The sequence below is a fragment of the Haematobia irritans genome, chromosome 2 (genome assembly GCF_050003625.1).
Source record: "Haematobia irritans isolate KBUSLIRL chromosome 2, ASM5000362v1, whole genome shotgun sequence".
NCBI classification, from domain to species: Eukaryota; Metazoa; Arthropoda; class Insecta; order Diptera; family Muscidae; genus Haematobia; species Haematobia irritans.
In genome coordinates, this window is record NC_134398.1 from 75,178,726 (window position 1) to 75,201,283 (window position 22,558).

At 39.2% G+C, this 22,558-nt stretch overlaps 2 protein-coding genes and 1 long non-coding RNA gene across 4 annotated transcripts in view; 1 reads left to right on the forward strand and 2 right to left on the reverse strand.

The window, feature by feature from the left end:
• Positions 1–22,558, reverse strand: part of LOC142225539 (uncharacterized) — an 801,202-nt gene that overhangs the window by 680,350 nt on the left and 98,294 nt on the right. The gene's annotated exons all lie outside the window — the stretch shown is intronic.
• Positions 1,990–22,558, forward strand: part of LOC142225537 (venom allergen-1-like) — a 196,216-nt gene continuing 175,647 nt past the window's right edge. For both annotated transcript variants that reach the window (XM_075295328.1, XM_075295329.1), the window contains exons 1-2: positions 1,990–2,135; positions 2,267–2,416. In XM_075295328.1, the coding sequence (XP_075151443.1) occupies positions 1,995–2,135; positions 2,267–2,416 (291 nt within the window). In that variant the 5' untranslated portion in view covers positions 1,990–1,994. The remainder of the gene's footprint in view (positions 2,136–2,266; positions 2,417–22,558) is intronic.
• Positions 13,306–21,995, reverse strand: LOC142225535 (uncharacterized). Its single transcript, XM_075295324.1, has 3 exons — positions 21,949–21,995; positions 21,643–21,732; positions 13,306–15,042 (listed from the first exon to the last, which is right to left on the reverse strand). Exon 3 carries the CDS (start codon positions 15,036–15,038, stop codon positions 13,959–13,961), a length of 1,080 nt encoding a protein of 359 aa, XP_075151439.1. The 5' UTR covers positions 15,039–15,042; positions 21,643–21,732; positions 21,949–21,995; the 3' UTR covers positions 13,306–13,958.

Consider the following 22,558-nt stretch of genomic DNA (forward strand, 5'->3'; position numbering starts at 1 on the left):
GCGTGCAATCTGAGCCGGTCTTGAAAGCCATTTGAAATTCTTTCCATTAAATTAATGGCCTCTAATGTCCATAACTGATAGACCATTTATGATGATTTACCATTTTACTTCTATAGAAACAATACTCGTAACTGTACAGCTATTTCTGTTATCTGTTGTATGGTAGTGGTTAGTTAAAATTCCGTCCATTCAAATTTTTGGCACTTTAAATCTGTTTCATATATCCGACACATTACATTTTTTAACATCTAAACTTTCTATCTGATGTCGGGCTACATTTTTGTGTATCTTTTTGTTTGTGTTTCTATTTTATATAGATTTATTTTTTTATAAAATGCGTATATAGACCAATACCAGGATTTTACTTCTTAAACTTCTGGAATTTTGTGTTTTTATAAATATATATTCTGGAGATTGTTGTTATACCCATATTTTGATGTGGTCTCTATATAGTCTTGTGTCGTATTTTAATTTATTGGCCTGAAATTAAAATGTAGAGTTCTTTACATCCCTAAAATGCTGAGGAAATTAGAGTTCTTTTGGACATATAAACACATATGACAAAATAGAGTACTTATTTATGGAACACTACACCTTAAATTTACAATTGGAATACTGTTAAAATGAAGTACACCACCTGGAGTCGACTCCGGAGTCGGAGCCGGATTCGAACAAAATTGACTCGACTCCACAGCCCTGCCTTGCCATCGGCAAGTGTTACCGCAACCCAAGTAATTCGATTGTGGATAGGGTTTTTTTTCGGGTAATTGCTATTTTTTTGCTTTCCCGGGAATGAAGTGCGGGAATTCCCGGGAAAAATGTAATGTGAATAACTATGGTACCAAGTCGTAGTACATACATAGTCGTGGGTTCTAATCCAGATTCCAACGGGCTCTCAATTGTTAAAAAGAAGTTTGCACTTTCTAATTTATGATTGTCATATTTCTGTAACCCGACATTCCGATAGACTGGTAGACTGAGTAAACCCACGTTGGCAATTGCATAATTTAAAAATTTCATAATTATTGCAAGGATGTTTTTTATGAAATAAAAAAATTCCAACCTTTTTTAAGATAGTTACTTTAGTTTCAAATGTATATCTTATACACATTAGGCTTGAAATCTATTAAACTTGGGTTTTAAAGCCTTTGTTTATAGGGCATACGACAATTGAAATCTAGTTAAAGTGGATTTCGGAAGTGTAATGTGAATGTCGTATTACATGGTAGTGTTTCGCTTTTGGGAATATTGACTGAACATGTGCATTTAGTGGCCCCGTTTAACGATGTTGAAATCGAAAAAAGTTTCTTTCATTTCCAAACAGTTTTTTAGTGTTACAAAAAATCCCATTATTTTAATAGTGTTCTTCCGAAAACTATACCGAAAGAGATTGCCTTAACCATTGTCAAAATGTTTTGTATTACAAAATATTTCGTATTGTATGTTAGTATGATTTATGGCTGATGTAAGAGAACAACATAATATATATTGTTAGTTGTCCAGTTAGCGTCTTATAGCCGTAGCTTTAGGCGATTTCTAATTTATTCAAATGTCTAAATGTATTCCACATCAAAGCAGGTTTCCCTTTTACCGGGAAAACTGAAAAAAATTCCCGCTTTCCCGGGTATGCAAAAAGTCCGGGAAAAGAAATCCCTAATTGTGGATGACAGTCTTTAGTAAAAGTTTCTATGCAATCCATGGTGGAGGGTACATATGATTCGACCTGGCCGAACTTACGGCCAGGTCGAATGTTTTTGTTTTTTTTTTTTTTTTTTTGAGTGTATGTATACTTTTTATTCGTGTATAGCCCACTTCGCAAAACAAGAATGTAAAAATTTGTTTGTGCAAAATTTAATGACTTCGCCTTTCACTTAGATAATATTAACTGGATTTTCAAAATAATATTCGTGAGTTAATAATAAAAATTATAATATACCAAATGTAACTAAACGTTTAAATAAGGAAACTTAACACTAATTCGCATTTTTAACATAATGTTCAGTTTAGATTATTACAACATGCTAGTTATAGCATTCCTTTCCATATTTAGTATTTTGTGCAAAGGCAATATCAATTATTGCAATCCAGATTTGTGTCCTTATCAGGGTGTACATGTAGCTTGTGGGAAAACAAAGGTACAAAATGTAAAAAAAAAATTAAGTAAAGTAACAACGTTTAATTACAATTTGAAACCAATATCACATTTCTGGAGGCGAAAAATCTGTTATTCCCAAATTTACAAGTAAACTTTATGTTGTCTTTACAGAAATTTGGTGACAAATGTGAGGGCGATCCGAAGTTGGAAGATATGGAACCTTATATAAAATTGATTGAAGAAGAAACAAATTTTTACAGGAATAAGCTTGCCTCTGGAAGTATGCAATGTTTTTTTCCTGCAGTTCGAATGCCAAGTGTGGTAAATAGTTTAGGTTGTATTTTTTTCTTTATTGAATTACGGTACTTTGAACCTGAGTTACTTATGGGATATACATACATACGGCATGAATAATCTGCATACATATTCAACATCGACTGATGTTGATTTCGTCCGCGCTATTGGAGAATGCTGGGTGGTCATATTGTAGTGAGTGATAATTATATTACGTGTCGGAACGGAATGTTTCTTTGTTCACTGAAAAAAAAAGCATGCCCGGTTCCAAAGATTTTGTCTTTACTTTAAAAATTTTGGTATTGATTCCGAGCCAAAGAAGCGGAGAATACAAGTAAGGATACTTTTAAGACAAAATTCTCTTTTAAATTTGGGTTTTGTGTATTTGCTTCTAGGAAGCAAATTTTAATTTTTCGCTTTTTCAGCTTTTTTATACACACTGTGGAACAGGGTATTATAAGTTAGTGCATATGTTTGTAACACCCAGAAGGAGACGAGATAGACACATGGTGTCTTTGGCAATAATGCTCAGGGTGGGTCCCTGTGTCGATATAACCATGTCCGTCTGTCCGTCCGTCTGTCTGTGAACACATTTTTGTGATCAAAGTCTAGGTCGCAATTTAATTCCAATCGCCTTCAAATTTGGCACATGTTCCTAATTTGGGTCAGAATAGAACCCTATTGACTTTGGAAGAAATCGGTTCAGATTTAGATATAGCTCCCATATATATCGTTCGCCCGATTTACACTCATATGACCACAGTGGCCAATTTTTTGCTCCGATTTAGGTGAAATTTTGCACAGGGAGTAGAATTAGCATTGTAGCTATGCGTGCCAAATTTGGTTGAAATCGGTTCAGACTTAGATATAGCTCCCATATATAGCTTTCGCCCGATTTACACTCATATGACCACAGAGGCCAATTTTTTCTCCGATTTAGGTGAAATTTTGCACAGGGAGTAGAATTAGCATTGTAGCTATGCGTGCCAAATTTGGTTGAAATCGGTTCAGATTTAGATATAGCTCCCATATACATCTTTCGCCCGATATGCACTTATATGGACCCAGAAGCCAGAGTTTTATCCCGATTAGCTTGAAATTTTGCACAAGGAGTACAATTGGTAGTATAGTCAAGTGTGCCAAATTTGATTGAAATCGGTTCAGATTTAGATATATCTTCCATATATATTTTTCGCCCGATATGGACTTATCTGGCCCCAGAAGCCAGAGTTTTGGCCCCATTTGGTTGAAATTTTGCACTAGGAGTACAATTAGTAATATAGTCATGTGTGCCAAATTTGATTGAAATCGGTTCAGATTTAGATATAGCTTCCATATATATGTTTTTCTGATTTCGACAAAAATGGTCAAAATACCAACATTTTCCTTGTTAAATCGCCACTGCTTAGTCGAAAAGTTTTAAAAATGGCTCTAATTTTCCTAAACTTCTAATACATATATATAGAGCAATAAATCATAAATAAACTTTTGCGAAGTTTCCTTACAATTGCTTCAGATTTAAATGTTTCCAATATTTATACCCTGCGCCACACTGTGTAACAGGGTATTATAAGTTAGTGTATATGTTTGTAACACCCAGAAGGAGACGAGATAGACACATGTCTCTTTGGCAATAATGCTCAGGGTGGGTCCCTGAGTCGATATAACCATATCCGTCTGTCCGTCCGTTTGTCTGTGAACACATTTTTGTGATCAAAGTCTAGGTCGCAATTTAAGTCCAATCGCCTTCAAATTTGGCACATGTTCCTAGCTTGGGTCAGAATAGAACCCTATTGATTTTGGAAGAAATCGGTTCAGATTTAGATATAGCTCCCATATATATCTTTCTCCGGATATGCACTTATGTGGACCCAGAAGCCAGAGTTTTATCCCGATTAGTTTGAAATTTTGCAAAAGGAGTACAATTGGTAGTATAGTCATGTGTGCAAAATTTGATTGAAATCGATTTAGATATAGCTCCCATATATATCTTTCGGTTCAGATTTAGATATAGCTCCCATATATATCTTTCGCCCGATACGGACTTATATGGCTCCAGAAGCCAGATTTTTGGCCGAATTTGGTTGAAATTTTGCACTAGCAGTACAATTAGTATAGTCAAGTGTGCAAAATTTGATTGAAATCGGTTCAGATTTAGATATAGCTCCCATATATATCTTTCGCCCGATATGGACTAATATGGTTCTAAAGGCCAGAGTTTTGGCAAAATTTGGTTGAAATTTTGCACAGGGAGTAGATTTAGCATTGTAGCTATGCGTGCTAAATTTGGTTGAAATCGATTCAGATTTAGATATAGCTCCCATATATATCTTTCGCCCGATATGCACTTATATGGACCCAGAAGCCAGAGTTGTATCCCGATTAGTTTGAAATTTTGCACAAGGAGTACAATTGGTAGTATAGTCATGTGTGCCAAATTTGATTGAAATCGGTTCAGATTTAGATATAGCTTCCATATATATTTTTCGCCCGATATGGACTTATATGGCCCCAGAAGCCAGAGTTTTGGCCCAATTTGGTTGAAATTTTGCACTAGGAGTACAATTAGTAATATAGTGATGTGTGCCAAATTTGGTTGAAATCGGTTCAGATTTAGATATAGCTCCCATATATATGTTTTTCTGATTTCGACAAAAATGGTCAAAATACCAACATTTTAATTGTAAAATCGCCACTGCTTAGTCGAAAAGTTGTAAAAATGACTCTAACTTTCCTAAACTTCTAATACATATATATCGAGCGATAAATCATAAATAAGCTTTTGCGAAGTTTCCTTAAAATTGCTTCAGATTTAAATGTTTCCCATATTTATACCCTGCGCCACACTGTGGAACAGGGTATTATAAGTTAGTGCATATGTTTGTAACACCCAGAAGGAGACGAGATAGACACATGGTGTCTTTGGCAATAATGCTCAGGGTGGGTCCCTGAGTCGATATAACCATGTCCGTCTGTCCGTCCGTCTGTCTGTGAACACATTTTTGTGATCAAAGTCTAGGTCGCAATTTAAGTCCAATCGCCTTCAAATTTTGCACATGTTCCTGTTTTGGGTCAGAATAGGACCCTATTGATTTTGGAAGAAATCGGTTCAGATTTAGATATAGCTCCCATATATATCTTTCGCCCGATATGCACTAATATGGACCCAGCAGCCATAGTTTTATACCGATTTGCTTGAAATTTTGTACAAACATAACACTTAGTCGTATAGTCAAGTGTGCAAAATTTGAATGAAATCGGTTCAGATTTAGATATAGCTCCCATATATATCTTTCGCCCGATATGCACTTATATGGCCCCAGAAGCCAGATTTTGTTGCCGAATTTGGTTGAAATTTTGCACAAGGAGTTCAATTATTAGTATAGTCAAGTGTGCAAAATTTGATTGAAATCGGTTCAGATTTAGATATAGATCCCATATATATCTTTCGCCCGATATGGACTAATATGGTTCTAAAAGCCAGAGTTTTGGCCCAATTTGGTTGAAATTTTGCACAGCGAGTAGATTTAGCATTGTAGCTATGCGTGCCAAATTTGGTTGAAATCGATTCTGAGTTAGATATAGCTCCCATATATATCTTTCGCCCGATATGCACTTATATGGACTTATAAATCATAAATAAACTTTTGCGAAGTTTCTTTAAAATTGCTTCAGATTTAAATGTTTCCCATATTTATACCCTTCACCACTACTGTGGTACAGGGTATAATAAGTTTGTGCATTTGTATGTAACGCCAAGAAGGAAAAGTCTGAGACCCATCGTTTAGTATACCGATCGTCTTAGAATTAAATTCTGAGTCGATTTAGCGATGTCCGTCTGTCTGTCTGTCTGTCTGTCTGTCTGTCTGTCTGTCTGTCCGTCTGTCTGTCTGTCTGTCTGTTGATGTATTTTTGTGTGCAAAGTACAGCTTGCAGTTTTAGTCCGATTGTCCTAAAATTTGGTATAGGGTCCTGTTTTGGCTCAAAGACGATCCCTATTGATGAAAAATCGGTTCAGATTTAGATATAGCTGTCATATATATTTTTCACTGATCTGGTCATAATTGGCGTGTATATCAATCGATCTTCCTCAAATTCCGTACATCCGAATATTTTATAAGTCTCGAAAAACTTGCAAAATATCAGCCAAATCGGTTCAGATTTGGATATAGCTCCCATATATAGCTTTCGCCCGATTTACACTCATTTGACCACAGAGGCCAATTTTTTGCTCCGATTTAGTTGAAATTTTGCACAGGGAGTAGAATTAGCATTGTAGCTATGCGTGCCAAATTTGATTGAAATCGGTTCAGATTTAGATATAGCTCCCATATACAGCTTTCGCCCGATTTACACTTATATGACCACAGAGGCCAATTTTTGGCTCCGATTTAGTTGAAATTTTGCACAGGGAGTAGAATTAGCATTATAGCTATGCGTGCCAAATTTGATTGATATCGGTTCAGATTTAGATATATCTCCCATATATAGCTTTCGCCCGATTTACACTCATATGACCACAGAGGCCAATTTTTAACTCCGATTTAGTTGAAATTTTGCACAGGGAGTAGAATTAGCATTGTAGCTATGCGTGCCAAATTTGATTGAAATCGGTTCAGATTTAGATTTAGCTCCCATATATATGTTTTTCTGATTTCGACCAACATTTTCCTTGTAAAATCGCCACTGCTTATTCTAAAAGTCATAAAAATGACTCTAATTTTCCTAAACTTCTAATACATATATATCGAGCGATAAATCATAAATAAACTTTTGCGAAGTTTCCTTAAAATTGCTTCAGATTTTAATGTTTCCCATATATTTTTACTAAAATTGTGTTCCACCCTAGTGCATTAGCCATCTTAAATTTTGAGTCTATAGATTTTTAGAGAAGTCTATCAAATTCTGTCCAGATCGAGTGATATTTAAATGTATGTATTTGGGACAAACCTTTATATATAGCCCCAACACATTTGACGGATGTGATATGGTATCGAAAATTTAGATCTACAAAGTGGCGCAGGGTATAATATAGTCGGCCCTGCCCGACGTTAGACTTTCCTTACTTGTTTTTTACTAACATTAGCCGACTTAAATTTTGAGTCTATAGATTTTGTAGAAGTCTATCAAATTCTGTCCAGATCGAGTGATATTTAAATATACGTATTTGGGACAAACCTTTATATAGCCCCCAACACATTTGACGGATGTGATTTGGTATCGAAAATTTAGATCTACAAAGTGGCGCAGGCAGGCAGGGACTTTCCTTACTTGTTTCTTCATATTTTATCAAAGTCCTTTAAAAACTAGTTAACGACAACTTTATTTTCAAAATTAAGACTCGACTTCCAGTAGTAATAATGCTATGTTTCAAGTAAAAAGCGTCTTTAAAATGAAGTTTTGAAAAACATGTCCTATATTTGAACGATTTTTACCACTACTGTGGTGAAGGGTACCAACATTTTAATTGTAAAATCGCCACTGCTTAGTCGAAAAGTTGTAAAAATGACTCTAACTTTCCTAAACTTCTAATACATATATATCGAGCGATAAATCATAAATAAGCTTTTGCGAAGTTTCCTTAAAATTGCTTCAGATTTAAATGTTTCCCATATTTATACCCTGCGCCACACTGTGGAACAGGGTATTATAAGTTAGTGCATATGTTTGTAACACCCAGAAGGAGACGAGATAGACACATGGTGTCTTTGGCAATAATGCTCAGGGTGGGTCCCTGAGTCGATATAACCATGTCCGTCTGTCCGTCCGTCTGTCTGTGAACACATTTTTGTGATCAAAGTCTAGGTCGCAATTTAAGTCCAATCGCCTTCAAATTTTGCACATGTTCCTGTTTTGGGTCAGAATAGGACCCTATTGATTTTGGAAGAAATCGGTTCAGATTTAGATATAGCTCCCATATATATCTTTCGCCCGATATGCACTAATATGGACCCAGCAGCCATAGTTTTATACCGATTTGCTTGAAATTTTGAACAAACATAACACTTAGTCGTATAGTCAAGTGTGCAAAATTTGAATGAAATCGGTTCAGATTTAGATATAGCTCCCATATATATCTTTCGCCCGATATGCACTTATATGGCCCCAGAAGCCAGATTTTGTTGCCGAATTTGGTTGAAATTTTGCACAAGGAGTTCAATTATTAGTATAGTCAAGTGTGCAAAATTTGATTGAAATCGGTTCAGATTTAGATATAGATCCCATATATATCTTTCGCCCGATATGGACTAATATGGTTCTAAAAGCCAGAGTTTTGGCCCAATTTGGTTGAAATTTTGCACAGCGAGTAGATTTAGCATTGTAGCTATGCGTGCCAAATTTGGTTGAAATCGATTCTGAGTTAGATATAGCTCCCATATATATCTTTCGCCCGATATGCACTTATATGGACTTATAAATCATAAATAAACTTTTGCGAAGTTTCTTTAAAATTGCTTCAGATTTAAATGTTTCCCATATTTATACCCTTCACCACTACTGTGGTACAGGGTATAATAAGTTTGTGCATTTGTATGTAACGCCAAGAAGGAAAAGTCTGAGACCCATCGTTTAGTATACCGATCGTCTTAGAATTAAATTCTGAGTCGATTTAGCGATGTCCGTCTGTCTGTCTGTCTGTCTGTCTGTCTGTCTGTCCGTCTGTCTGTCTGTCTGTCTGTTGATGTATTTTTGTGTGCAAAGTACAGCTCGCAGTTTTAGTCCGATTGTCCTAAAATTTGGTATAGGGTCCTGTTTTGGCTCAAAGACGATCACTATTGATGAAAAATCGGTTCAGATTTAGATATAGCTGTCATATATATTTTTCACTGATCTGGTCATAATTGGCGTGTATATCAATCGATCTTCCTCAAATTCCGTACATCCGAATATTTTATAAGTCTCGAAAAACTTGCAAAATATCAGCCAAATCGGTTCAGATTTGGATATAGCTCCCATATATAGCTTTCGCCCGATTTACACTCATTTGACCACAGAGGCCAATTTTTTGCTCCGATTTAGTTGAAATTTTGCACAGGGAGTAGAATTAGCATTGTAGCTATGCGTGCCAAATTTGATTGAAATCGGTTCAGATTTAGATATAGCTCCCATATACAGCTTTCGCCCGATTTACACTTATATGACCACAGAGGCAAATTTTTGGCTCCGATTTAGTTGAAATTTTGCACAGGGAGTAGAATTAGCATTGTAGCTATGCGTGCCAAATTTGATTGATATCGGTTCAGATTTAGATATATCTCCCATATATAGCTTTCGCCCGATTTACACTCATATGACCACAGAGGCCAATTTTTAACTCCGATTTAGTTGAAATTTTGCACAGGGAGTAGAATTAGCATTGTAGCTATGCGTGCCAAATTTGATTGAAATCGGTTCAGATTTAGATTTAGCTCCCATATATATGTTTTTCTGATTTCGACCAACATTTTCCTTGTAAAATCGCCACTGCTTATTCTAAAAGTCATAAAAATGACTCTAATTTTCCTAAACTTCTAATACATATATATCGAGCGATAAATCATAAATAAACTTTTGCGAAGTTTCCTTAAAATTGCTTCAGATTTTAATGTTTCCCATATATTTTTACTAAAATTGTGTTCCACCCTAGTGCATTAGCCATCTTAAATTTTGAGTCTATAGATTTTTAGAGAAGTCTATCAAATTCTGTCCAGATCGAGTGATATTTAAATGTATGTATTTGGGACAAACCTTTATATATAGCCCCAACACATTTGACGGATGTGATATGGTATCGAAAATTTAGATCTACAAAGTGGCGCAGGGTATAATATAGTCGGCCCTGCCCGACGTTAGACTTTCCTTACTTGTTTTTTACTAACATTAGCCGACTTAAATTTTGAGTCTATAGATTTTGTAGAAGTCTATCAAATTCTGTCCAGATCGAGTGATATTTAAATATACGTATTTGGGACAAACCTTTATATAGCCCCCAACACATTTGACGGATGTGATTTGGTATCGAAAATTTAGATCTACAAAGTGGCGCAGGCAGGCAGGGACTTTCCTTACTTGTTTCTTCATATTTTATCAAAGTCCTTTAAAAACTAGTTAACGACAACTTTATTTTCAAAATTAAGACTCGACTTCCAGTAGTAATAATGCTATGTTTCAAGTAAAAAGCGTCTTTAAAATGAAGTTTTGAAAAACATGTCCTATATTTGAACGATTTTTACCACTACTGTGGTGAAGGGTACCAACATTTTCCTTGTTAAATCGCCACTGCTTAGTCGAAAAGTTGTAAAAATGGCTCTAATTTTCCTAAACTTCTAATACATATATATCGAGCCATAAATCATAAATAAACTTTTGCGAAGTTTCCTTACAATTGCTTCAGATTTAAATGTTTCCAATATTTATACCCTGTGTCACACTGTGTATCAGGGCATTATAAGTTAGTGCATATGTTTGTAACACCCAGAAGGAGACGAGATAGACACATGGTCTCTTTGGCAATAATGCTCAGGGTGGGTCCCTGAGTAGATATAACCATGTCCGTCTGTCTGTGAACACATTGTTGTGATCAAAGTCTAGGTCGCAATTTAAGTCCAATCGCCTTCAAATTTGGCATATGTTCCTAGCTTGGGTCAGAATAGAACCCTATTTATTTTGGAAGAAATCGGTTCAGATTTAGATATAGCTCCCATATATATCTTTCTCCGGATATGCACTTATGTGGACCCAGAAGCCAGAGTTTTATCCCGATTAGCTTGAAATTTTGCACAAGGAGTACAATTAGTAGTAAAGTCAAGTGTGCAAAATTTGATTGAAATCGGTTCAGATTTAGATAGGTTAGGTTAGGTTAGGTTATGTGGCAGCCCGATGTATCAGGCTCACTTAGACTATTCAGTCCATTGTGATACCACAGTGGTGAACTTCTCTCTTATCACTGAGTGCTGCCCGATTCCATGTTAAGCTCAATGACAAGGGACCTCCTTTTTATAGCCGAGTCCGAACGGCGTTCCACATTCCAGTGAAACCACTTAGAGAAGCTTTGAAACCCTCAGAAATGTCACCAGCATTACTGAGGTGGGATAATCCACCGCCGAAAAACTTTTTGGTGTTCGGTCGTAGCAGGAATCGAACCCACGACCTTGTGTATGCAAGGCGGGCATGCTAACCATTGCACCACGGTGGCTCCCCCGATTTAGATATAGCTCCCATATATATCTTTCGCCCGATATGGACTAATATGGTTCTAAAAGCCAGAGTTTTGGCCCAATTTGGTTGAAATTTTGCACTAGGAGTACAATTAGTAATATAGTGATGTGTGCCAAATTTGGTTGAAATCGGTTCAGATTTAGATATAGCTCCCATATATATGTTTTTCTGATTTCGACAAAAATGGTCAAAATACCAACATTTTAATTGTAAAATCGCCACTGCTTAGTCGAAAAGTTGTAAAAATGACTCTAACTTTCCTAAACTTCTAATACATATATATCGAGCGATAAATCATAAATAAACTTTTGCGAAGTTTCCTTAAAATTGCTTCAGATTTAAATGTTTCCCATATTTATACCCTGCGCCACACTGTGGAACAGGGTATTATAAGTTAGTGCATATGTTTGTAACACCCAGAAGGAGACGAGATAGACACATGGTGTCTTTGGCAATAATGCTCAGGGTGGGTCCCTGAGTCGATATAACCATGTCCGTCTGTCCGTCCGTCCGTCCGTCCGTCCGTCTGTGAACACATTTTTGTGATCAAAGTCTAGGTCGCAATTTAGGTCCAATCGCCTACAAATTTTGCACATGGTCCTATTTTGGGTCAGAATAGAACCCTATTGATTTTGGAAGAAATCGGTTCAGATTTAGATATAGCTCCCATATATATCTTTCGCCCGATATGCACTAATATGGACCCAGCAGCCAGAGTTTTATACCGATTTACCTGAAATTTTGTACAAACATAACACTTAGTCGTATAGTCAAGTGTGCAAAATTTGAATGAAATCGGTTCAGATTTAGATATAGCTGCCATATATATCTTTCGCCCGATATGCACTTATATGGCCCCAGAAGTCAGATTTTGTTGCTGAATTTGGTTGAAATTTTGCACAAGGAGTACAATTAGTAGTATAGTCAAGTGTGCAAAATTTGATTGAAATCGGGTCAGATTTAGATATAGCTCCCATATATATCTTTCGCCCGATATGGACTAATATGGTTCTAAAAGCCAGAGTTTTGACCCAATTTGGTTGAAATTTTGCACAGCGAGTAGATTTAGCATTGTAGCTATGTGTGCCAAATTTGGTTGAAATCGATTCAGATTTAGATATAGCTCCCATATATATCTTTCGCCCTATATGCACTTATATGGACCCAGAAGCCAGAGTTTTATCCCGATTAGCTTGAAATTTTGCACAAGGAGTACAATTGGTAGTATAGTCATGTGTGCCAAATTTGATTGAAATCGGTTCAGATTTAGATATTGCTTCCATATATATTTTTCGCCCGATATGGACTTATATGGCCCCAGAAGCCAGAGTTTTGGCCCAATTTGGTTGAAATTTTGCACTAGAAGTACAATTAGTAATATAGTGATGTGTGCCAAATTTGGTTGACATCGGTTCAGATTTAGATATAGCTCCCATATATATGTTTTTCTGATTTCGACAAAAATGGTCAAAATACCAACATTTTCCTTGTAAAATCGCCACTGCTTAGTCGAAAAGTTGTAAAAATGACTCTAACTTTCCTAAACTTCTAATACATATATATCGAGCGATAAATCATAAATAAACTTTGCGAAGTTTCCTTAGAATTGATTCAGATTTAAATGTTTCCCATATTTATACCCTTCACCACTACTGTGGTACAGGTGTTCGCCGAATGCGAAAAGTATGGAAATATAGAGAAAAATAAAAACACGATAGTTTAATATTTTCAATATATAACAAGAGCAGAAGGTTTTATTAAGGTGTTTTCTATTATAATTAATGGTAAACAATATTACCTATAATTTCCAACGATATGGATAAATTTGCAACCGCACCAATTGGCTTATCGATAACAAGTAAAGTGAGAGATGCTCTCAACCAAGATGGCGGAAGGCGGGGCTTTTGACAAGATAAATTAATATTCAAATTATGACATTTCTACTCTGGCAGGGATGTACCAAAAAGTAGTATACAAATTCTAACGAACACTATTAAGTCCAATTAATCTTTACTCGAACTTAAACATTGCCGGCCGCCTTGCAACATCAAGGTATGTTGTAACTAAAACTAAACTTAAAATACAAAATGAGGCTAAGTGCAGTGCAAAGTGAGTTTCCTTCAGTTCATTTACCATAAATCCAATTTATTAATTCATTTATCTTTTCAAATTCAACCTAAGACTAGATATTACGTAAGGTCAGAAGGGGACCTGGTAGAACCCAAAAGGGGGGCTCTCGCGACAATATATCGATGGGTCAAAAGGGGACCCGTTAGAACCCCAAAAAGGGGGCTCTCGCGAAGAGATACAATAAAACGATGGCCAAAAGGGGGCCGTTAGAACCCAAAAGGGGGGCTCTCGCGCATTTACCCTAGCAGTTACACAACCCGGACAGAACCCAACCGAAGATTGTATAATGAGCCACCGGGAGACCGGGCGACGTATACACCCTATGTGTTATGATTCGCCCATACACCTCAGGACCAAAAACGATCGCAACCCGTCCCACTCGGTAAAATTGCGGATCTGCCAAAGGTAATCCCAAAAAGGATTCCTTGATCCGTTCTGGCACGGCTTCGGCGGGGGTCAACACACGACCTAGATCGTGCACACGAGCAGTAAACGTCAGTCGCTGCTCTGGATCATAAGCGGACGATACTGTCAACCGGCAAAATTGGACCCCCTCAATATTTGTAACCGGTAGCCCTAAGTTCTCGACCATAGAACGACAGATTTGGCTTTGGCGCGCGCAGTTGTCGATTACTGCACGGACCGGAACGGACACACCATGGGGGGACACGCGGACTACGAGGCTGGGCGCCAGAGTAACGACATTCTGCAGAGGCAGAACTCCGACGCCGCCAAAATCGGAATATGACCGTGCCACAGCAAGATCGGACGGACGATTCGTATGGTTCCCACTACGAATCCGCTGAGCAGACCTCGAGCTCCCATGTTCAATTCGAGGCGCCACAGCCGCAGCGTGTAACAAAACATTGTGGTCCCCGGAGCAACTGGGGCACCTACGCCGGCTAGGACAATCCTTCGACTGGTGGGTCTGTGCTAGACATCTGTAGCAATAGCGATGTCGTACCACCATACGTATCCTCTTCTCAATCGAAAGAGAGAGGAACTTCCGACACCGCCGCAATGCGTGACGACCTCCACAAACCCTGCAAACCAATTGAGCAGGAGTTCGACCAACATCAGTAGCCTCTACTACAGCAGGCGCCACCACGGGCTCATCCACAACTACCGGAGGTGGACTCTCAATTTCTTGGGGCGATAGCTGAACCTCCGGAATGGCAGGCGACGGTATCGCCATCGGCTCCTCCAACAATGCCCGTTCGACCGCCGACATATCAAGGGGGCACGCAGTATCATCATCCGATTGATCCATAATAACCTCGAAATTTTCCAAGTCGTCAGCGAAGCACGAGGTATTTTCCATGATACTGCGAGAAAATATACGAATTACAAAGAGTTCGCCGAAGTGTCGGTCAATGAGACCAACTTAGCTATAGGTCGTCTTACAACGCCATTCTCCGTACGTATATCCGCGACCCGAATGTGACCATCTACGCCCGGGTGAACCGACACGACTCGACCTAATTTCCAAGAAGTTGGTGGAAGCTGTTCATGACGAATAACGACTAGGTCATTTACCATAACATCGCGCTGAGGAAATTTCCACTTATATCTCATATGCAGATTCTTCAAATATTCCTCTTTCCAACGTACACAAAACTGTTGTGCAAGAGCCTGTACCTTACGAAACCGATTCACCAACGAAAGAGGCTGTTCGGTTATAACTGGCTCAGCAGGGGCGAGTAGAGGGGCACCTATAAGAAAATGACCCGGTGTCAAAGCGTCAAGCTCCTGCGGGTTATCCGATTGGGGACAAAGAGGTCTTGAATTCAAACAAGCCTCAATACGAGCCAACACCGTCGAAAACTCTTCAAACGTGAAACGAACATTCCCTATTTGCCTTCTGAAATGCAACTTAAAACTCTTCACCCCAGCTTCCCAAAGGCCTCCCATATGAGGCGCACCAGCTGGGATAAATCGCCACGATAGGCCCTGGTGTGCAAACTTAGAGGACACGACATCACTGCTTCCCCTAATTACATCCCGGAAATTTCGTTCAAGCTCACGCGACGCACCGACAAAATTTGTCCCATTGTCCGAGAAAATGGTCGCAGGACAACCCCGACGAGCAACAAACCTATGAAATGCCGCAAGAAAGCCGGCAGTCGACAAGTCGGAAACCGCTTCCAAATGAATCGCCCTAGTAGCAAAACACACGAAAACGCACACATAACCTTTAGTTATGCGACAATAACGTCCGGTGAACGACTTCACCTCAAAGGGGCCTGCATAGTCTACGCCAGTCGTCGTAAAAGGTCTGTCGAGAACAGTTCTTTCCGGAGGAAGAGGAGCCATCACCTGACTACAAACCCGTTTCCTCTCCAAAAGACATGGTTTACACCTATGTATAACCGAACGAATAAGATTCCTCACCCGAGGTATCCAGTATTCTATACGAAGAATACGCAACATCAACTGATTTCCTCCATGAATGGAAATCAAATGAACAAATTCCACCAAAAGCTTCGTGAATCGACAGCTGTAGGGCAAAATTATAGGGTGCCGCTCCGAATACGAAAGAATAGGCGAGCGGCTCAAACGACCATACATCCGCATTACACCCATTTCATCAAGGAACGGGTTCAAAGAAACAAGTGAACTGCCAGTACCTAACGAAGACCTATCCATCAAGTCCTTATATTCATTACCATAATTCATTTTTTGAGCAAGCACTATCAAGCGACTTTTAGTTGCCCTAATCTCAGACGATGATAAACTGTGATCCGCATAGCTACAATCACGCCTATGAGCGGGATGCGTCCGATAAAAGAATCTCATAACATATGAAATAACACGCAGCGCTCTATCCAGAGAAGAAAATCTATCGAGAACATCCTCGTATGAATTAACGAAAGAAGCATGTGCCTTCACAGACCGAATTTCTACGTCGGTGTCAAAAGAGGAAGTGTCACGAACCGGCCATTCCGATTGACTACACGATAGCCACTGAGGCCCATGCCACCAAAGTCGAGAGGCGGCCAAATCCGAAGGGGACACACCGCGGCTGCCAAGATCAGCAGGATTATCCTCCGACCTCACATGATACCAATTCGTACCACCGACGTTCTCCTGAATGCGACATACCCTATTCGCGACAAATGTTGTCCAAGCCGAAGGCGTTTTCTTTAACCAGGCTAGTACAATAGTCGAATCCGTCCAACAATAAATTCGACCAAAATCAATACCGATTTCTCGAATGACCGTTCTTGCGAGTTCGGACGCTAAAACAGCGCCGCAAAGCTCCAAACGAGGCAAAGAAACCGATTTCAACGGAGCAACTTTCGTCTTGCACGATAGCAAATTAACGACAATCTCGCCATTTGGGGCCAAAACTCGAATATATACTACCCCCGCGTATGCCTTAACCGAGGCATCTGAAAATACGTGAAGCTCGGCCGAAGTGCACGGTGTGTAACGAATCCACCGAGGAATATTTATCGAATTGACATCCGGATAACTATCTACAAATTTTTCCCACTCGGATGCCGTTGCCGAAGGCAGTATTTCATCCCAGCCGACGCGATCAAGCCAAACCTTCTGCATGATAATCTTTGCCACAATTATCACTGGACCTAACCAACCGACAGGGTCGAATAATTTCGCGATAGCCGACAACACTTCCCGTTTAGTGTATCCACACCTTTTTGCTATAGGCTCGACCGCGAAGTAGAATGCATCCAATTGAGCATTCCATCTCACACCCAATGGTTTCGAATTGCTAGCCTCGACAAATGCCAGCAATTGAGCATCAACCAAATATTCCGGCGGTAGTGAATCTAAAATTTCTCTATAATTCGATGTCCATTTCCGCAGTTCAAATTTAGCCGTCGCAAGCGCCGCGATTAATTGATCCCGAGCCATTATCGCAGTTTCAAGGTCATGAGTTCCGGTCAAAACGTCATCAACGTACATACATTTACGTAATATATCGGCCGCGAGTGGAAACTCCTCCTCAGTGTCTTCAGCTAACTGTAACAGTGTCCGTATCGCGAGATATGGTGCACAGTTTACACCGAAGGTCACCGTTTGTAGTTCATAGTCCTGGACTGTCCTTGTCGGAGAATCCCTAAAAACAATTCTCTGCAACGGAGCATGAGAAGAGTCCACTCGAATCTGCCTATACATCTGTGTAATATCGCAGTTGAACACGTATTTAAATAGTCGCCATCGCACAATAAGAAGGACTAAGTCCTGCTGCAAAGTGGGACCTACGTGAAGGATATCGTTAAGACTATTCCCGTTGGACGTTTTATTAGACGCATTAAATACGACGCGAAGTTTGGAAGTCTTCTTCTCGAGGTTAATGACAGGATGATATGGAAGATAACACGAAAGTGTATCACTTGCAGAAATGGCGGATACTGGCCTCATGTGATCCAAATGCAAATATTCTTTAACAACACTATCATAAACTGATTTCACGTCCGGCCTTTTCGATAATGACGATTCATTACGATAAAATTGCCTCAAAGCAGTTGTTCGGGACTCACCCAAATATCCACGAGGACCGAGCTCTTCCTTTAGCGGAAGTGTAACTATATATCTACCTTCCGAATCTCTGCGCGTTGTCCGAACGTAATTTTCCTCACAGAACTTATCGGAGGGGGACAAAACCCCTTTACGTGGTGTTTCCTCCAACTCCCAAAACCGTAAAAGTGTTCTATCTAAATTTTCCTCTTCATCAACCGCTATAGTCGTAGTAAATGTTTGAATTTGCGATGTAGAAATCGGACCCGTTACTAGCCAGCCGAAAACACTGTTCTGTGCTATCAATGATTGAGCCGCAATCTGCCGGCAACCTTCTAATAGTATTCTCGGGTACAAGTCAGCGCCTAGTAGAATATCGACCGGTCTCGACACGAAAAGATTCGGATCAGCTAAGCGAATATCCGGAATCTGAGACAAAACTTCCTGCGACACCGTAAAGGAAGGTAAATTCCCGGATATAGATTGGAGCACTATAGCCATAGTTTCCAACAAAACCGACGCGTTGAGTGGAGATCCGATTTTCAAATTACACATTTTACTCGATTTGGCCGAAATTGCGCTATTTACCCCCGAAATTGTAACATTAGCCGCGTGAACCGGTAGTTTCACCCGATTTCGAAAGCGTTCCGTCAGAAACGAAGATTCTGAAGCGGGGTCAATCAAAGCGCGTGCCGGATATGAAACCCCATCGTGCATGATATTAATCATCGCAGTTCCCAAAAGCACGGCCCTATTTTGCGTCGTATGAAATGCCTGGCGAGGTAGGCACGCCGACGAGGTAGAAGGTTGCGGCTGATCAACCGAAGGCATAGTTCTCGGTTGAAAACTAGCCGCTGAACTCGACAAGGTGTTGGTCGAACCCGTCGCCGAAGTCGCGCTATTAGACGGCGTAGAATCGCGATGCAATAGCGAATGATGTCTCGAATTACATTTTGCACACGAATATTGTCTTGGACAATCCTTCATCTCATGACCTTTCATTAAGCAATTCAAGCACAACCGGTTACGTTTTACCACTATGTAACGTTCCGATACCGAGAGTTTACCAAATTTAACGCAAGCCGAAAGTCTATGATTATGTTTAGGACAAATAACGCACTTAGATTCCGACGAAGCACGCGACGATTTAGAAGAAGACGCATTGGTAAAATGCGCTTTTACCTTCTTTTCCTGAGAACGCTTCGAAGACGTGTCTTCCCGCAAATCATGCAAACACATCAACGTACGAACCCTTTCGGACAAAAAAGCGTCTAAATCCGCCCACGACGAAAGGGCTGATTTGTCCCTAACACTCTGCTCCCAAAGAGTCTGTGTGAGCCGCGGCAAACGTTGAAGGCAAATAAAAACGAGTATCTGGTCCCAATTATCTGTCGAAACTTCGTACGTATTCAATGCCGAAAGACAGCCATTGATTCCACGTTGAATCGATTTCAAACCCGCACTTGTCTCTACCGATACTGCCGAAATTGCAAAGAGAGACTTAAGTTGATTGTGAACTAGAACCCGCTTATTGTCGTATGCATCAACGAGGGCCTTCCACGCGAGGGCAAAACTTCGATGTGTCAGCGGAAACTTCGAGACAATTTCCCTAGCTTCGCCACTGGTCTTCCGCACAAGATGACACAAACGCTCGACGTCCGTTAATCTTGAATTGTTAACATAAACTGCTTGAAATAAATCCCGGAATGTAGGCCAGTCTAGAAAATTGCCCTCAAATACATCCGTATCGCACGGTGGCAACGCCAAATTGTGAACCATATCACAAAGTGGAGGGCCACTAACGGCCACTTCACCCCTAAACCCGGCTTTGCCATTAGGCAGCGACTGCCCATCCCGATCAGCCGGTATCGAAGTAGTCGCGTTATTAGCCCAAATCGCTTCGGATCCTTGAGTCGATTTATGAGACCCGATACTCCGTCTCGATGCTGCAACGACCGAAGACGCAGACGAAGTGATCGATGATCTACGTGACCGACGAAACTGGCCCAATTTTCGATTTATCGCGGACAAACAATTCATATAAGCCTGATGGGACGCGTCATATTTCCCGTCCACCGATTCAATATCGCTCGTTTGCGTTGTTCCGGCACCCTGTAAACTAGCCACGCATTCCTCAAAGCAATCCTGAACCTTTGTCCACAACTTCCCCAATTCCTCACTTCGAATCTCGAGGCTATAGACGTCTAACTCCTCATCTTTCATGGCATTAAAATGGGCGTGGAATTTAATAAGAGCGTCCGAAACGCGAATAAAGCGATCAAAGGGAGATACAGACATTCTAACTTTACGTTCAACTACCAAATTGAAGAATGTAACCAAATACGAAATTACAATATAGCCAAGAAGCAACGGCCAATAAAATTACCAAACTCAGACAAGGTTCCGTTCAATAAAAATAGCAAAATACGCAAAAGTAACTCGAGTTACAAAGATTAATTCGAGTCCACAACTCGCGAAAATCCGACAAAAGATCAAACGTTCGCAGAAACCGAAAATACTGAATGTAGGGTGCACAAAATATTACCCCCGAACGCTTGACACAAGAAAAATTATAATAATAATAATAATAAACAAAGGTATAAATAAATCAATAATAATAAATACCTGTCCAATAAATATTCAAAATTTACCAAATATTTGAATGATCGAATAATTTCTCTCAGTGTGAGAGCGTAAAAGTTTCAAAATATACCGAGTTTTAATTCAAGCCCCGATTCCAACCGGGAAATATTCAAACCTTTGAATTCAACTTGAATTCTAATGTGGGAATTACACGTAGTGTATAGCCCCCTTAAGAATTCAAATGATGATCGATATCCGATAACACGATAGTACGAGATGTGCCCGATTAGTCACTATACTATAGCAATCGACTAAGAGCGCAACACTGATGAGAACAAAACAAAATAAAAGCTTTTGTATGTTCTCAAATGTATGCAAATGAACGAAACAATAATTAATAAATGAAATTTCAGCACAGAAAACGCGAAAAAGTGGTGAATATACGAAACAAAGAGAGTGATATATGTGTATAGTGAATATTAGTGTACGAAAGTGGTGAAAATATGTACTTTAAGTTATTTCTCTCCGAAATTATTTGCACAGACGTCAAAATGGAAATACAAAAACAAAAACCTTGAATGCGTTTTGCCGTCGGCAAATGAAAATTTACTTAAAAACAATGAAAAACGATATTTTCACGCAAATAAAGGCAAATAAACCACTTTAAATAAAAAAAAACACTAATATTCACTGATATCACTGAACTTGTACACCACTTTTAGGAATATTTATAATAAAAACCGATCGCGTAGCGTTGTAAAACAACCTTTTTTTTCTTTAAATGGACGGACGACCACTATATTTGTTGTTGCACCGACCGCGAACTCACTTTATAAGGGAAAATGCACTGCACTTACCTTATAAAACGATGAAACAGATGTTGAGGATGATGAACTGATTGGTTTGAGTTTAAGGTGAAATTGATGACCAGGTCAGGTGGACTGTGTCTATAACAAAAACCAAGAAAAACACCGGTTAAACCAATTCTTCCACTCCGAAGTCCAATTATCCGGTACGAATGGATCAAAATGTTCGCCGAATGCGAAAAGTATGGAAATATAGAGAAAAATAAAAACACGATAGTTTAATATTTTCAATATATAACAAGAGCAGAAGGTTTTATTAAGGTGTTTTCTATTATAATTAGTGGTAAACAATATTACCTATAATTTCCAACGATATGGATAAATTTGCAACCGCACCAATTGGCTTATCGATAACAAGTAAAGTGAGAGATGCTCTCAACCAAGATGGCGGAAGGCGGGGCTTTTGACAAGATAAATTAATATTCAAATTATGACATTTCTACTCTGGCAGGGATGTACCAAAAAGTAGTATACAAATTCTAACGAACACTATTAAGTCCAATTAATCTTTACTCGAACTTAAACAACAGGGTATAATAAGTTTGTGCATTTGTATGTAACGCCAAGAAGGAAAAGTCTGAGACCCATCGTTTAGTATACCGATCGTCTTAGAATTAAATTCTGAGTCGATTTAGCGATGTCCGTCTGTCTGTCTGTCTGTCTGTCCGTCTGTCTGTCTGTTGATGTATTTTTGTGTGCAAAGTACAGCTCGCAGTTTTAGTCCGATTGTCCTAAAATTTGGTATAGGGTCCTGTTTCGGCTCAAAGACGATCTCTATTGATTTTGGAAAAAATCGGTTCAGATTTAGATATAGCCGCCATATATATTTTTCACCGATCTGGTCATAATTGGCGTGTATATCAACCGAACTTCCTCAAATTCCGTACATCGAAATATTTTATGAGTC

Coding starts and splice junctions, on each gene's coding strand:
- LOC142225535 (XM_075295324.1), bottom strand. CDS start 15,038: ATGGAAAATACCTCGTGCTTCGCTGACGACTTGGAAAATTTCGAGGTT.